A 16,184-nucleotide genomic window follows, 5' to 3' on the forward strand; every position below is an offset into this window, starting at 1 on the left:
GAATTCTTCTTATGAATGATTCTTCAGATTGAGAACTTTCAAGGTACCATTATAAATACCTCCCTAATTAAGAGGGAGTGTTGAAAAGTGTAACTAAGTTCGGTCTTCATAATGACATGTAAATATGATTTTATGTAATGAGATGTAAATAAGAAAAATAAAATTATTTTATTGACTTGCTTCATGGGTTTCATGAGCAAGGATTTTGTTTTTGAGTCAAGACTCCCATTGAGAGTATTTAAGATTTATTTGTCATCTAGTCATAAAATGCAAGAGTCATTGTCATGTAATGAAGTCATGTTACACTTTGTGAAAGGTCATCTTGTTTATGTAAAAGTATCCTCCAAGAACTTGTCACCTAACCTCTTCAAGTCGGCCTTCAACGATGATGGAATATGCTAGAACAAGTCGGCCTAAAGTCCAGTTATCAAGTCGGCCTAAAGACCTAGTGAAAAGGTGTATATATAGCCCAACTCGGCCTCCATTCAAGCAAGCAGTTTCGATCTGAATTCGGCCTATAAGAAGTGCGAAGAAGGGTGTAGAGAAGTGCAAAGAAGGTGCAAAAGAAAGTACGAAGGGCAAAAAAGGGTGGCTCTTCTAGAGCAACGAAGAAAGGATATTATGGATCAGTGAAGAAGACTTTCTTCTGGGGCAGCGAAGTTTCTTCTGGGATAGCGAAGGAAAGAATCTTTTGGGGCAGCAAAGAAAAGACTCTTCTAGGTAATCAAAGTAGAGATCGAGTTTCTCTATAGAAGACCTAGAGACTGAGATTCTCTAGGGAAGTTGTGGAGGTGCAATGGAGAAGGATAGAGACCGAGTTTCTCTAGAAGGAGTCAGAAAGGAGTAGTTCTAGATCAAGAAGAAAAGTGAAGGAAGGAAGAGGCAGAACATCAAGGTTGGTGACAAGGTTCTTGAGAGGATACTAGAGTCAAGGGTCTATGTCATGGTCTTGGTACTTATCAATTGAAGATCTAGAAGAAGAATTTTGATTGGGTTTTCCTCTCAAGAGGTGAGAGGTTTTGGCCCTGGCTGGAGAAGCCTACATACTGTGTCACTTGTCTTTTATTATGCATTTTGGTAATTGTCTTGATGAAAGAACACATTAATAAGCTAACAAAGAAAAGACTATAAGATAAAGAAGTAAAAGTGCATCACAAGCAATTATCAAACACATAAATTGTTAACATTAAATACCCTAGATTTCTCAACAAGGCCTTGGGTGGAGTAAAATATCCAATGTACACAGCAATAATACAACATTTCAGAAAGGTATATAAAGTAAGGAAATAATATAGTATACATTTAAAAGAAAAAGAATTCAAATTAAAATATCTTGTGCACATTACAAACTGACATGCGTAAAATGAGCAAAAAAATTAAGAAATGATAAAGGAAATAAACAGGAAAGGGTCAAACCACTATAAGAGACTAACGTGTTCATGAAACCCTCAATGAAATTCGAGCTTTGAGTAAGTAAAGGGTGGCCACTCTTCTTGAATTCTGGAATCAATATTTCATGGAATACCAAAATGTTGTATTTATATGAAGCCACTCAGAATACAGAAAAGTATAGAGTTTTCCAAACATTTGGGAGTATTTTCTGACAGACCTTAGGTAGAGTAAGAATAAAACACATAGTTCTTCCTCTCCATTATTATCCAAGTATGCCACTTCATCTTGCCAATCATGATCAAATTTGTCCAAATCAAATGCATCGATAGCATGGACCTTCAGCAAGTGAGCCACCAATCATTGTCTACCTTATGAAATATGAAAATGCCCATATAATCTCACTTCCCATTTTACTTGTCTTACATGAAAATGAACCCTTAAAACTAGCATACCCTCGTCATGGGAGGAAATGCCTATGTGAATCACATGGTGGACACATTAGATGAGGCATAAAGTAGCGTGCACTATCTCCAGTGCAAACTCATGAGGGAAACAATAGCTCAAGAATCAAGTTAGTGATGCACTTTGTAACCCTGGTCAAAAATCCATGTAATAAAGTTAATAAAGGTAAATAATAACCAAGGTCGTGGGACACGTATTCCAAGTTGAATGTTGAGCAAAAACATAGTGATGGGGGTCACTTGTGATTAATTAATGGCTATGGAAATTGGCAAAGGAAATGGCAAAGGCTTTGAAAAGGCATGAGGCATTTATTGGCATTTTATTTATGAAAATAATGGAAAATGGGAGAAAAGGAAGGTGAAAGATCACAGGTTGCATGTGAGGAAGAAAATAATGAAAAAATGAAGAAAATAGAGGCCTCATTGATAAAAAGACTTATGAGGATCAGTTCATGACTTATTGTCAGTTTTAGCTTGGAGCACTCTCTCTATTCTCTCTCTCGTACTCTTCGACACTTAAAGTTTTCTTGGAGCACTCTTGGAGGAGTGTGGCATACTTGGGCTTTGGAGCAAGCAAGCAAAAGAAGGGTAGGAAAGCGCAAGAGGATATCAGGATCAGTAGCTACATCGACTTTTGCTTGCAGGTACCGAGTTGCATGTATGACTTCCTTGCTAGGTTTGGCATGCATGGCACATGCATGTAGTTATCTAGCCTTGCCATTTCTTGGATAGCCATGGTGTTGTGGGCAATGTTGCACGAAGCAGGGACGTTTTTTGGAAGCGGGGACGCGGAAGCGTCATTTTCCAAAAATCTAGGAAGCGAAGCGTCTGCTATATATATATATATATATATATTTTTTTTTGCATTTATACTCAAAACAAACATCCCAAATAATAAATTAGTTGTAGAAGACATGAAAACATGCATATTTTTGCATAAATCAAGATAGATATAGCATCCATTGTACATTAACGATTAATTATTCGAGCATCAACCATTTAGATGCATCAACCATCTAGAATCTAGATTCTTCTCCTCTTGTCTAGCCTTTGCCTCTACCTCGATTGTCTAGGAATATTAATCAACATTGCCCAATTTTGATCAAACTACCTAATTCAAGACTTAAAATATGGTAGAAAAAGCTTAACATGCTTGATTGATGATTTTGACTTGATTGAAAGGTAATTTTTTGCCAAGGGCGTGCCGCGTGACAAAGGAGTTCAACAATTAACACCACCAACACTAGGGTACATATAGGGCTTGGTGCTCTTGATTAAATGCTAATCGCATACCTTCATACTTGATATAATCTAATGAAATGCCACAATCCCATTGATCCTGAATTCCCGAAAACTGTTAAGTCTGCTGAATTTTGAATAGGATATGAAATTCTATTTTCTCCATATGAAGTCCAATGAAGCTGGAACCACTCTCAAACATCCTGAGTCATTTCATGGTAATGTTAAAAATTTAAGTAAAAGGATGAAAATGAAAAATAAAGGAGAATGTCACTTTTACTTTAAGAATTTAACATTACCATGAGGGAGCATCTGCTATATTTATATTCTTTTTGCCTTCATTCGTCACCCTAACCCAAGGTGGACCCACCCCCAACAAGCAAACTCACCTAAAATTAAAAAAAAAAAAAATTGAAAAAAAAAGACGCTTTTCCAAAAACGTACGAGAAGTGTACGCTTCCTACTCCAAAGTGCCACGCTTCCAACACCCAAAGTGTCGTACAAAGCGCGCTTCCGAAGTTCCAGGAAGCGGCAAAAAATTCGGAAGCGCGCTTCCGGCCAAGCTTCCTAAGCGCTTCCGTACGGGACACGCTTCAGTGCTTGGAACCGGGGGGGGCGCTTCATGCAACATTGGTTGTGGGTTTCTTTCCTTTTGTTTTCTGGTTGGTTCTCATGTTCCTTATGGTTGTGGGTTGAATTACTAGTTCCTGGAGCCTTGGTTGAACAAACGTTCTAGAAGCCCTATAACAGCTTGGATTGAGTTACTAGTCCTAGAAGCCTTGCTTGGACAAACGCTCCAGAGCCCTTGGTGGGTTGAGTTACTAATCCTGGAAGCGCTGGTTGGACAAACGCTCTGGAAACCTTGGTTGGAACAAACACTCTGGAGGCTTGGACAACTTGGGTAGAGACCGATCTGGTGATGGTTAGTGATGTCCGGCCCTAAGGTCGAATCATTGGTTGAGGGTTGAGGTGGTTTGGCCTTTGGAAGCCCTCTTAGCAAGAGATGTATTTTCACAACAGTACCTAGAAGTGGCTCTGCCTTCAAACCTACAACACATTTCCACCCTTGATCTGCTACCACATCTTCTCCATATAACACAAAAGCAATTCATGTTGCATGATAGGGACTCCTCTTCAAAGATATCCTGCTCCTACAAGCCTCACGCTCTTTAGCGTGCTACATGGCCATCTTTTACCATGACTTCTTGAAACTAAAGGTTGTCTTCCTCTGAGCTGCTGACTCCCTCTGAAGACAGACTCCCTCCTGAGCCTGCTCACTCACTCTGAAGCCTAACGACCCATGCAAGTAGTCCACCATACTCAGCCAACTCTCTTGGCAAGGTTCTTCAAAACACTGTTACTACCTACAACAGTTCCTACAACTCCCTCCCAGAGTTGTCACCTGTGCAAATCTCAAATCCAACTACCCTCCTCAGAGACCATGCTCTGATACCATGTTAGAATTTTGGACACTAGGCTCAGTGCACACACTACATCTGGTAATAGCTTCCTACTAATTTACACAACTAATGAACTGAAACACACTAATGTGCCTAACCAAAAACAAATTTTCATAGTGGAACTTATAAAACTAGCAATTAGATCATGCCCAGTGACACATTACACACAAGTTTTTCCCAATCAACAATTCTTCATTAAATTATTCTCAGAACCTACTCGAACTCCCTTACTAGGATAATGGCCCTCAAGGAAATTACAAATAAAACAATTACCCTAAATCTAATACAGCGGATCAAGCCTTAGATCCGTCTTCGATATGGTCGTTTTGGATCTCATTTGTTGCTCCACGCTCTTTCCTCAAACATGGCACAACTTAGTATCTTACTCACAGCAAACCTACAATATTACTCATGCAGATCTCTTGCTTACTTGAGAGAATCTCTCTCACAATGTCTCGTGCCCCTGCATGACTTTGTGCTCTCTCGCCAACAACAGGCCCTCTCGTCCCAACTCGCCAACAATGGGCCTTCTAGGCCTTCTTGGCCCTCCACAAGCCCTCTCCGCCCTTCAGAGGCTTGAGGCCTACTCAACCTTCTCCTCCACAAGATGCTCACTTACCGACCACAAGAATGAATCACTCACCCTTGTACTTATACTATTCCAAAGGGTGCAATACCATGGATCTATACCATGCGTCTATGGGTGCAAACTTCAAAGCCCCATCACTTAGCCCACTTACCCCACATGTGAGAATACTCCCAATGCTACCCAAAACATCAACCATTTGTTTATTCTTTGCACATAATTTTCAGTAATTCAACCTGTACGTGGAGAATGAATCACTCACCCTTGTACTTATATTTTTCCAAAAGGTGCAATACCGTGGATCTATGCCATGGATCTATGAGTGCAAACTTCAAAGCCCCATCACTTAGCCCACTTACCCCACATGTGAGAATACTCCCATTGTTACCCAAAACATCAACAATCTGTTTTTTCTCTGCACATAATTTTCAGTAATTCAACTTGTATCGTGGAGGAAAAAATGATGGCATTATATGAGGCATGGAAATTGCCAAGCAATGTAAGAATATATTTACCCAACTATGCCCAGATTGTTTGATGCTCTAAGATACTTCAGGAAAATATACACTCAATACCCCAATGGGAAAAGATAAAAGGACATATAATATATAATAAAGTGACTGTTTCAATTCAAAATGAGGGCATATTTGTGACCATGGCAGTACCATTGTCCACAATTAAAGATTGCTTCAGCTGAATCTGGGATCGAGATAGAAATAAATAAGTCAAGTCACAAGCTGTGGCTGATGGATGGAACAACTATTTTAAGAGAAATCAAAGATGTAAATAGATAAATCTAAACTCTTAACATCGTCAACAGAGAATGAGTAACAGATGTGTTTTTTGTAACAATAACCAAATATGACACTCGTTTAGTTTCGATTTCAATACTATACAGGAAGGATGTTAAACGTCGTGCTTCACTTGTATAATGAACAGCAGACCAAAAAGAAAGAATTTTGAAAGAATTTTTTTCTGATCTAATCCAAGACGCAGACAAAACACCTTGGGTTTAATAATCATAATTGTCAATAGATAGTTGAATGATCCTTGTGGCATGCACAACTAATTCAGGCCCAATGTTTCATGGTACAAGCCAACAAGATACTGAGATCATAATGAGAACAGGACATGACGTGATCCATCCATTTCATCGTTATCTGTTCTACATATCATCTATATGCACACACGCAAGCTTGGTGTTGGACAACAGACAACACAAAGCACTAAACTACCAATCCTCGTAATAACCCATAATGATCGACCTCCTGGCCATTCAAGATCATTCAACTAAATATAACCTATAATATAACGCGTATATTTTTACAAAGAAAACAGTACAGCCAGCCTTGTATCTAAAAGAAACAATAACACCGAACTAGTGGAACTTCCTGCACTCATACGTAAGCCAGTTAAAGGGGGGAAGGTAATGTCCTCGTCAGATGTATGAAAAGCAAGAAATATTTACTCAATGACCTCCTACAACCTAATCAACTTGTCGAGAAAATTGCAGCACCTAACATGGATACAGGGTAAACAGGAAACTTGTAAGATCATCATATGTCGTTAAACGATATAGCGAATAATACTTTTCTGGGCTCTTGATCTATTGAAACATTTCCGAAAATAGCAGTGGAAAAGATTTTACATAATATCATATAATATAAACGCAAAAAAATAAAAACTGCAATAGAAATTTAAAGATGTAACGTACCTGTCGATAATTGGGGGCTCCCTCAATCTGTGGTCGCAATCTTTTATTCTGGCATCCTGGGAAATGATCACTCTTCAATATGGTCTTTCTTCCAAGAACAGATCCCCCCCTGCTACTGATAACCTGCTCTGGTCCTCTTTGGAGAGACATCATCAATTCATGTTCGTGCTAACCAGAAAACCCTTCGGCTTCCAACTTGTTAGAAACCCTAATAGATCGTACTCCTTTCTGAAGGGGCGATACAATCTCGATATTCGATGCTGCCACTACCTGCTACTTTGAGCTGTCTTTATGAAATAAAAGGTGCTTACAATGAAGAATATTACTGAAAGATGCGATGAAGTTAAGGCGTTATATTCTAAAGTCATAAATGAATACCACAAAATGCGCACATATTCTTTAGTTCCTAGGGCAGCTATCCTTCGTCCAATGGTATGGAAAAGCCAGTACATTAAAGCGCTTATTCTTCTTTTAGAAAAAGGGTGTAATTCGATTGCCGAATTATAGCATTCACAGGCCAAAATGGTCTGGCAATGGAATTTGAATGGCTTAAATGGCCCTAAATTCAGTACCAAAAATAGTCCAGGCAATAATAACAGAGACTGGGAAGTAATATGAACAGAATCGATTCAGAACAGCTGAATTCGATGAGAATTGGCGGGACGTTTGTGTTTCAATCGGAAACTCTACATAAAGGGATCTAAATTGCACAAATTGTGACAGGTTTTTCCGTTTTCCGTCAATTAAACATGCGAAGAAATAGATTTCTACTCAAATTGCTTCTAATCGGGGACAATGATCGACCATTGTCAAGATAATAAGTCTAAGGTGCCCATAGCTTGTCCAAATTGGCCGGATGTATGGAAATAGGAACGAGATTTGCCTTGACGGGGACGATTGCAAGGTGATAAGAGACATGTGTTCGCATTTAAGCCAAAGATACGGACAAACTAAGGGAAATAGAAGTTCTATCCATTAATTTGACAGCTGATTGCTTGCCCTTTTAATGTTTCGGGCCGCTAATTATTTTGCGGTAACAAATTTGTTCACTAAATGTGAAGCCGGCAGCCTTACTGTCGTGATCTCAACAAAAAAAGATACGATGTGCGTGAAAGAAATTGTTTATCAAAAATATAAGGCCCTCCATTATCCTTTAATGGCAATATTCCAAGTGGACATTCCATTTTACTAAAGACAACCCGAATATGTCGCGTATTCCATTTATCTACACCATCCCGTCAAATCTAACACGAGAAATGGCTTCGGACACCGTATCTTCGAATTTTCTTATAATAATCCGCACTTTACATGCAGATCGCCAACCATTGATGTCGTAACCCGTTGCCGTTTGCGTGCTGTTTCTTTACAGATTGATCCGTCTTCTAACAAACAAATCGAAAAGCCCCCGTTGATGAGAGCGTTGAATCGTATTTGGCAGCGTCTGGCGATGAAATTCACTACAGCTGTCCCTCCAAATGAAATTGCTGGTGAATCTGCAAACCGCTAGGGTTTATACTATAAATATTGTTAGAAGTTGAAAACCGAATCGGCAAATCGGTCTGAATTTACTAATTTAGGCTGCGGCCACTCGGATTCCTCGCAACCATTCTTCTCTGATGTGAACAGCTGGGTAGGGTTTTACATCATCTTACACACGGAATAAACGTGGGTCGGATTTTGTTTAAAGAACAGTCGGCTTGATGTGAGGAGTCTCAGAGTGATGATGCAGCCATGATGAACGCTGGTCGGTGAGGTGTCGCAGTCATTTCTTTATTTTGGGCATGTGCGATATGCAAGAACTCATTTCTCTAATTATTTTACCATGTGGATGAGCAACTCGTCCTTTATTTTCCCATCTGGATTCTGGATGAACGACTCGGAAATTATTTATTTCTTCTGCCCGTGTCAGATAATTATTATTTGTTTGTATTCCGGATGTCGTTACTCAATGTATTATAGGGACGAAAATACTAAATTAGCTCGGTATTTGCATTATTGAATGAGAGTGTCATTTGTGCATATAAAACGTCATAAAATATCACTTGGTACCATTAGCGTTAGCGTTTTCAACGTGGTATTTTGCCTAAAATCGGTGATAGGTAGTAATGTATATTATTGTTTAAATAAAATATAAGAATTTTATTAAAATGGCACGTAATTTTTATTTTTAATATAAAATAAATTATCGCTTTTAAATTATAAAAAAAAAACTATGAATTTAATTAAATAATATTTTTTATATTTAAGTTTCTGATCTATAATGAATTAAGCAAAGTCTTTTGGTAAAAATCACAAAAGATAGGGGCCTGGAGTATGCCCTAAAACTGCTTCTGCTTGGCTAAGAGCTCGTCTTCTTCGGACGTAAGGAAACAGGTTAACGGCCAAACTGAGTTTGATAGGTTTTTCCACCTTTTGAAAAAAAAAACAAAAAAAAAAAATCACAAAAGATAAATTTTTGGCCAACACGTTTTGAACCAACAAGTGTGGTTAATCATCTCACTTGTTGGTTCAAAAGGCGTCCCCCAAAAATAAAAAGACTTTGCTTAAATAAATAATATTTATTAAAATAGTGATTTAAACTGATGTAATCTTTTTAATATAAAATAAATTATCATTTTTAAATATTTTTATTTACAATTATATGATACAGTTTTAACATATATTATTTATAATTTTATTTCATTAATTTAAAAGTGATTTTTATAAGTCTATGGGGTAAAGGTTTGTTGATGATTAAGCATTTTGTTAAGGTACTTGTTTGTAAAGGTTACTGGTTCAAACATGTGGGTGAGCTCATCAGAGGTAATTTTGGCTTACCTTGTCCAGTATAGTTTGCGGGTGGACCTAGAGGTTCTCTGGGCAGCGGTGCAATGTGATTGTGGGTGGCAGCGATGATTGTATGGTTTGGTTCTCATTATCGATTTCTCTCTTAACAAAAAAAATGATTTTATAAATATAGAGTTTTTTTAATAATTGAGAAAAAAGAGGGTGAAGAACTAGGCTTTTGCAATCTGCACGAGCATTCTATATGGCATAAAAATGAGGTTGAAGGGAACCAAGCCTGAAAATAAGATCGTTTGCAACAACAATAAAATATGTGATTTGTTGGAGCAATACCCACAGGTGTTGGTATGCATTGCAGACAATGTGGGATCCAAGCATTTAAGGAACATTTGTGCCAAGTTGAGGTTGGATTTGGTCATTCTTATGGGGAAAATACCATGATGAAAAGAACCATTCGCCTCTAAGTAGAGAATTCTAGGAACATCGCTTATCAAAACTTTATTTCTTTGTTGGTGATTATCGTGATGGAAACCTTGAAGCCTTCGGGCATTGTCCTATCTCTAGAAGATTTTCAACTTCAAGAATCTCCCCTTTGTTTAGAGCTCCATGATTGTGTCGCCATCATTCCAAATCCATTAAACTATGAGGAATTCTTTTGCATTAGGATTCTCCCCTCCTCTAAGGTGACGCCATCACTTCAAATCACTCAAGCTTTTCAGTCTTCATGAGGCCACTCATAGGGGGTACCTTGTGTCTGCAAATGGGAGCCACCGACTTGGTCTCTGCATTCGCAACCATAATCTAAGATTGAACAAGAATCCCTACCATCTCAATGTGACTCCTATATGGGGGTAGGCAACTTTAGGAAAGGTTTTTTCTTAAATATTATGGTATAACTAAGGGCGCCTTAATCCTCTTAGTCTCCAGATTGAATCTAGGAGCCAAAGGCTAGGGTGCCCCCTCTTCTCCTTAGCCACAATCCTTTAAGGATGCTCTAATGCCAAAGCTCTCAAAATCTACTCCCAAAGACCTCTCTGAGCCAACCTTCACAGTAGAACAAGAAGAAGACATTCCATAACTATAGGTGAAAGACCCCTGATCTAATATTTTGAATTTAGCCTATGAGTGGAATGCCATTATCAGTCGTTTTAATGGGCTTTGGCCATTAGCATCCATGCTCCGGAAATGGGTGTAGCAAACTTGGTCCCTGAATATGGATATGTATTTCTATTCGAAGGGATTCTTTGTGGTTTATTTCAAAAATCCAAAGGACTACAAAGATTTTTTTATCAATGACCCTAGTTTTGGGACTATTATGGGCCCTCCTTTCAACCATGGGTTCCTGAATTCAACCCTTTATCCATGAAAACTCTACCCACTCTTGTTTGGGTAATACTTCTTGATATGCCCATTCATTTGTTAACTCGACAAATCTCAACTTCTGTATGAAACTCTTTAGGTCATTTTATTAAGATAGATACAAATAGGATTGAGAGGGGTACTATAACCTTGCATGCATTTATGTCGAAATAGATCTTAGCGAAGGGTCCTTGTAGGATCCTTATCAATTGGAATGACATAACCTTTTCACAGATAATGGATTATGAAAACACATATTTCTGTTGTAGGTCCTATCAACAGCCAGGTCATTTCCAGAATACTTGCTCGTCTTCTCAAAGGAATTCTCATCCCCTTGATGCCAAGAAAAAGAATTGAGGATGGCAAGACTCAAAAGTATATAAGAATTACTTGACTCATAACCATGATATCATGCAACAACAACAAGCAACTACAGCTAAATCTAGTCCCTTAACCCTAGCACAGTCCCCTGTAGTGCCATCTCATCCCAAAGAATTTACAATCCCTCCTCCTCCACCATCTCCCCACCCTCATCCAGATCACCGGGATGGAGAAGAGAGAGAGACAGCCATGATCTTGGCTTCGTCCATAAGCAGACATAAATGCCTTCTTGAACCAAATCACTAGAACAGTGATAAGCAAGCAACCACTATTGCAGATCCTCTAAAAATGAAAGCACCTCAAGGAAATGTGACCATTGTCTACATGTCATTTGCTCCTAACAGCTTCTTCGAATGGATTGACATTTGCAAGAGAAAAGGAAGAAAAGACCTTCGAACAAAATTATTAGGAAAAAAATAATTAATAACACATTTAAATAACGATATATTATAATATTTGTATTTAAAAAACAAAAACAAACAAACCTAAACCTAAACTCAAATCTTAGTGAATGTAGAGACCTTGTATTATATGTGTGAAGGGAGGGGGTATTTAATCTCAAAGTTAAGGCTTTTTATGTCATAAAAAATAAGGGTTATAAAAGTTAAACTTATTTAAATTGATCTTATTAAGATATTTTATTATTTTTTCATTTTCATATCAACATAGTTGAACCCATTAATTTTTTAAGATTATATCATTTGTCTTATATTTTATTATTTCATTTTCATATTATGGTTTAAGTTATTGTGTTTTCTCTTGCCTCAACTCCTTGGATTATGGTATATGGATTATGATTGTTGCAGGGAGTCTATATTTTCTTGGAGGAAATCTTTGTTCCTTTGTCTTTGACCTCTGTTAGCAAGACACTCTGCTTATGGATGTAATATTTATGTAATCTCCTTTTTAAGGAATATCAATTGCTACAATTCCCAAAAAAAAACATGGTTGAACCCATTCACTAAATGGGGAGTTTCATGGGAGACAAGTGGAGGAGCATATGTTGTTGTCCCACTATGCATCCATGGGAAGGGACATGATAATGCCCCCCCCCTCCCCCCCCCGGGAAGGGACATGATAATGCCCCCCCCCTCCCACCCCGATAAGCTTAAATCATAGCATTCATTATGTTCATGTGACAAACCATGTTAATTCATTTCAATATGAGGGCATTTTCTTTGAACTTTAGTCTTGAGTTAATGATTTAGCATTGGAGGAGAATCAACATATCTATGAATTTATTTCATGAAGGATAATGGTCATCGAACACCCCAATCCTAGCTAGCCTACTCATGATTCTTTTTCACTCCATGTGGAGGTTCATGCTCAAGAGACGAAGCAGCTTCATTCTGCATGAGGGAAGTATATGTTCTCATACTCAGTGCACATTGTGGGAAGAATTATTGCACCTTATGGCTCTTCTCAAATCTTTCTATCTAGGTCTCCAACAACTTCCTTCTCTGGCTTTCTATTTACTCTATGTAGTCTCGTGTTGTTTCCTCCTTAGCTCATTTATCTCTTTGGTGTTGTTTTTATTTCTTGTTGTTTTATTTGACCCTCTTTTTTTGCTGGTTATGGTTCTTGGCAAGCTTCCCCCTCTCTTTTCTTATGGCCTTAATAGGTCTTAGTGGCTTCCCCAATCTTCTCTTCTCATCCATGTCAATTTTTGCACCCTTTTTTCGTCCAACCAACCTCCTTTTCTCAGCTCCTCATCTACCCACTTGCTTTAGTCTAACATTGTCATTATTGTTCACCACCTTGTGCATGAATTTCCCTTAGGAGTGAGTCAACACTCTCAATGTTGATTCCAAGTTAACATGTCGCATCAAAGGGTGTGCAGTAGAAGAGGAGTAGCATATGATCATGATCAGGGTGGCTCTTACGCCTAGCAAAGGGAAGAGAGTTATGCCCAGCACTACCACAAGCACACTCCTTAGCCTATATAGGCGAAAACTGAAAAGAAGAACACAAGATAGCAAATGATAGGCATCGTCTCACTGATTTGAATATTCTAGGTAATGTTGGAGACTAGGTACATGATGTACGTCATACCCATGGTAGATACAACCAATACATGTATACAGTGGATATATATTGGCACCTTAAGCTCTTATTGGGCCAAGTCCTCGTAGATAGGAACAAGGCCAAAGAAGAATTTTACTAATGTTGGACAAATTGTAACTCACTGTGCAATCCCTAGACTGAAGGCTTGGTCATGTGGAGGTGCATTTAGGCATTCCTCCTAACTTTAGTTGCTTTCCTAGTAGTAACAAAGAGCTCATTGTAGTGGTAGCCTCAAACTCTAATTGGTCCAAATGACATTTCCTCTCCATTACTATGTTTTGGATTATTTGTTTAATTATTTGTTTTTTCAATTAGATATGTCCCATGTGGCCTAGTTGGGCAAGTTAGTTTTTTTAGTATCATGTTGAACATTAGTAAATTGTTTAAATGATTACTCATAAAATTGTAGTTTTGTCTCTGGTCTAGTTTCCCTAATCCCATACCATGACAAGTATTTCTATGTATTGTTAGCATTTCTTGATATCATGAAATAGAAGCATTTATTTTACCAAAAAAAAACATAGTTGAAACCTTTATCATTCTTCATTATGATATTTTTTGTCTTATAATAATTATTGAATATCTTTACAAGGAATGCAAAGTTTTTTATTAATATTGTAAAAATATGAGCTTGCTATTGATATTGACTAGTATAGATTCATCATTTCCCCAAATTTATCTGAGAGAGAGATTAAAAAAAATCAAAGTACAATGTTGCATATTCTTTTGAAAATTTAAGTTAAAAAGGACCTATACTACTTGATTTTGTTATGATATTATTTAGAATTTGTATTGTAAAATTTTATCTTTTATTGTTTTATTAGCAGAGCTCAAGGTTTTTTTTCTTTTATTGGTGTTATGATATGTTACATATCACACACATTGTGTTGTAAAGTGCACCTCTCTTCTAATGTAATATTGAAAATAATTTTTTGGGAAACTCCTAGGCACTTCTCCCATTCAAAGGATAGTACACAATGTAAATAGGGTGGCATAGATTTAATGCACTTAACCCCATGGAAATCAAATCAACTACTTGCATAGCTCATTGAATTACCAATAACATATTCACAATAGTAGCACCAACTTGAATTGTTTTAGGAAAGAAAAATTGACTCGCTTTTGTATTAAGAAAAAATAGTTACATATGACAAAAATTTCAGACTCACACAGTCAGGTCCTTGACTAGTTTCAAAAAAATATAGCATTGCAATATTTTGGAAAAGTTTCCCAACAGAAGTCTATACAAAAAAGACACAATAACCACAGTTAAACAAAAGATCAATACATATTCCACACATGAAGCAACATATCAACAACATTTAAAAGTAGCTCATGTAAATAGGGTTTTGTCGGTCCTTTGTAGTCTACCCATACTATATGTAGAGAAATTGATCTCCCCCAGTCAAGGATACTATTTTGTTCCCTGAATATATGGGAAAATTCACCTTATTGAAAAGACTTGTCAACAACTTAATTATGTTCATCCAGTTGATAAGCACAGGAGGTTCAAAGGAGGACTTTTCATTAACTCAATTAATAGTAGCTTTGGAATCCCCAAAAACATCCAGTGTTGCTATATCTAGCCATCTTGTGTAAAATAATATTTCCCATAGTGCAATGATCTTAGCTCGGGTGTTTGTACCTGCACTGTTATTCCAACTAAAAAGATAATATAGATCTAGATTCATGACAATATATGGCCCACTACTGCATATGTTGAGATGTGTTGCCCCATAGAAGAATCCAACAAGATATTTGCTCCAACAATTTATTGGTTGAATGCGCCTTTGCAAATCCTTATGTGTTTCATGTCTAGATTCATTGAAATATGCACACATATTAATGCAATTTTTGTTATTTTCACACTTATAGAAAGGAATAAAATATAGAAAGGAAGTGTTTTAACATCCTTATTTTCAAATTCTAGACCTAAAGGCATTCGTCAATAGATGAAAATTCCCAAACCACATTGGTGTTTAATCTTTTCAATACACTTATCCAAATGGCCACATCATAGGGGTACTTGAGAAATATGTGTATGACATTCTCATTTTCGTTTGTGCAGATAATACATATACCAGGACTAATGAAGCCTCTCCTGCATAGATTCTCCCATGTTAAAATCTTATTTTTCCAAACCAACCACCCAAAACATTTGAGTTTTGGGGGCATATTCCATGACCATATCTTCGTGTACCACCATCTATCTCCAAAACTTTGGTGAGATAGAGAAATATACCCATAGATCTCCTCAACCAACATTTGTCCCTCTATAGTTTTGTCCCCCCATTAGAAGATATCAACATTATCCACTAAGGTCATGTTTGCCATGTATAAATTAACCACATACTTATCCAAAAACCTAGTCAATTCACGAATTAAACGCAAATCACAAGAGCATAGCCAAGTTGCAAATTGGTAAATAGGATCATAGGTAGTTTGAATCTCATTTAGGGAATAAATACCCTTGTTATGGATGTACTTGATGATAGAGAAAGGCAGTGTATGGTTACCCTGAAAACCCCTGATAATGTCCAAGTCGATTTCCTACTCAATCAATCAAAAATTTACTGGTTGAATGCATCTTTGTAAATCCTTATGTGTTGCATGTCTAGATTCATTGAAATATGCACACATATTAATGCAATTTTTGCAATTTTCCTACTCAACCAATCAATCACCAAGAGGAATAAAATGGAGGATAATGAGAATCCCTATTGAAACCCACGTGATTCCTTAAA

At 37.3% G+C, this 16,184-nt stretch overlaps 1 protein-coding gene across 1 annotated transcript in view; it reads right to left on the reverse strand.

Annotated features, from left to right (window-relative positions):
* LOC149247863 (metal ion-binding protein) overlaps positions 1–8,505 on the reverse strand; it is a 359,567-nt gene extending 351,062 nt beyond the window's left edge. Inside the window, exon 1 of the mRNA XM_089458307.1 lies at positions 6,853–8,505. Within this exon, the coding sequence (XP_089314433.1) occupies positions 6,853–7,005 (153 nt within the window). The 5' untranslated portion in view covers positions 7,006–8,505. The remainder of the gene's footprint in view (positions 1–6,852) is intronic.
* Positions 8,506–16,184: the final 7,679 nt, after the last annotated feature.

The sequence above is a fragment of the Pinus tabuliformis genome, chromosome 7, assembly GCF_031772625.1.
Source record: "Pinus tabuliformis cultivar Carrire ecotype Pingquan chromosome 7, CPIR1, whole genome shotgun sequence".
Classification (NCBI taxonomy): domain Eukaryota; kingdom Viridiplantae; phylum Streptophyta; class Pinopsida; order Pinales; family Pinaceae; genus Pinus; species Pinus tabuliformis.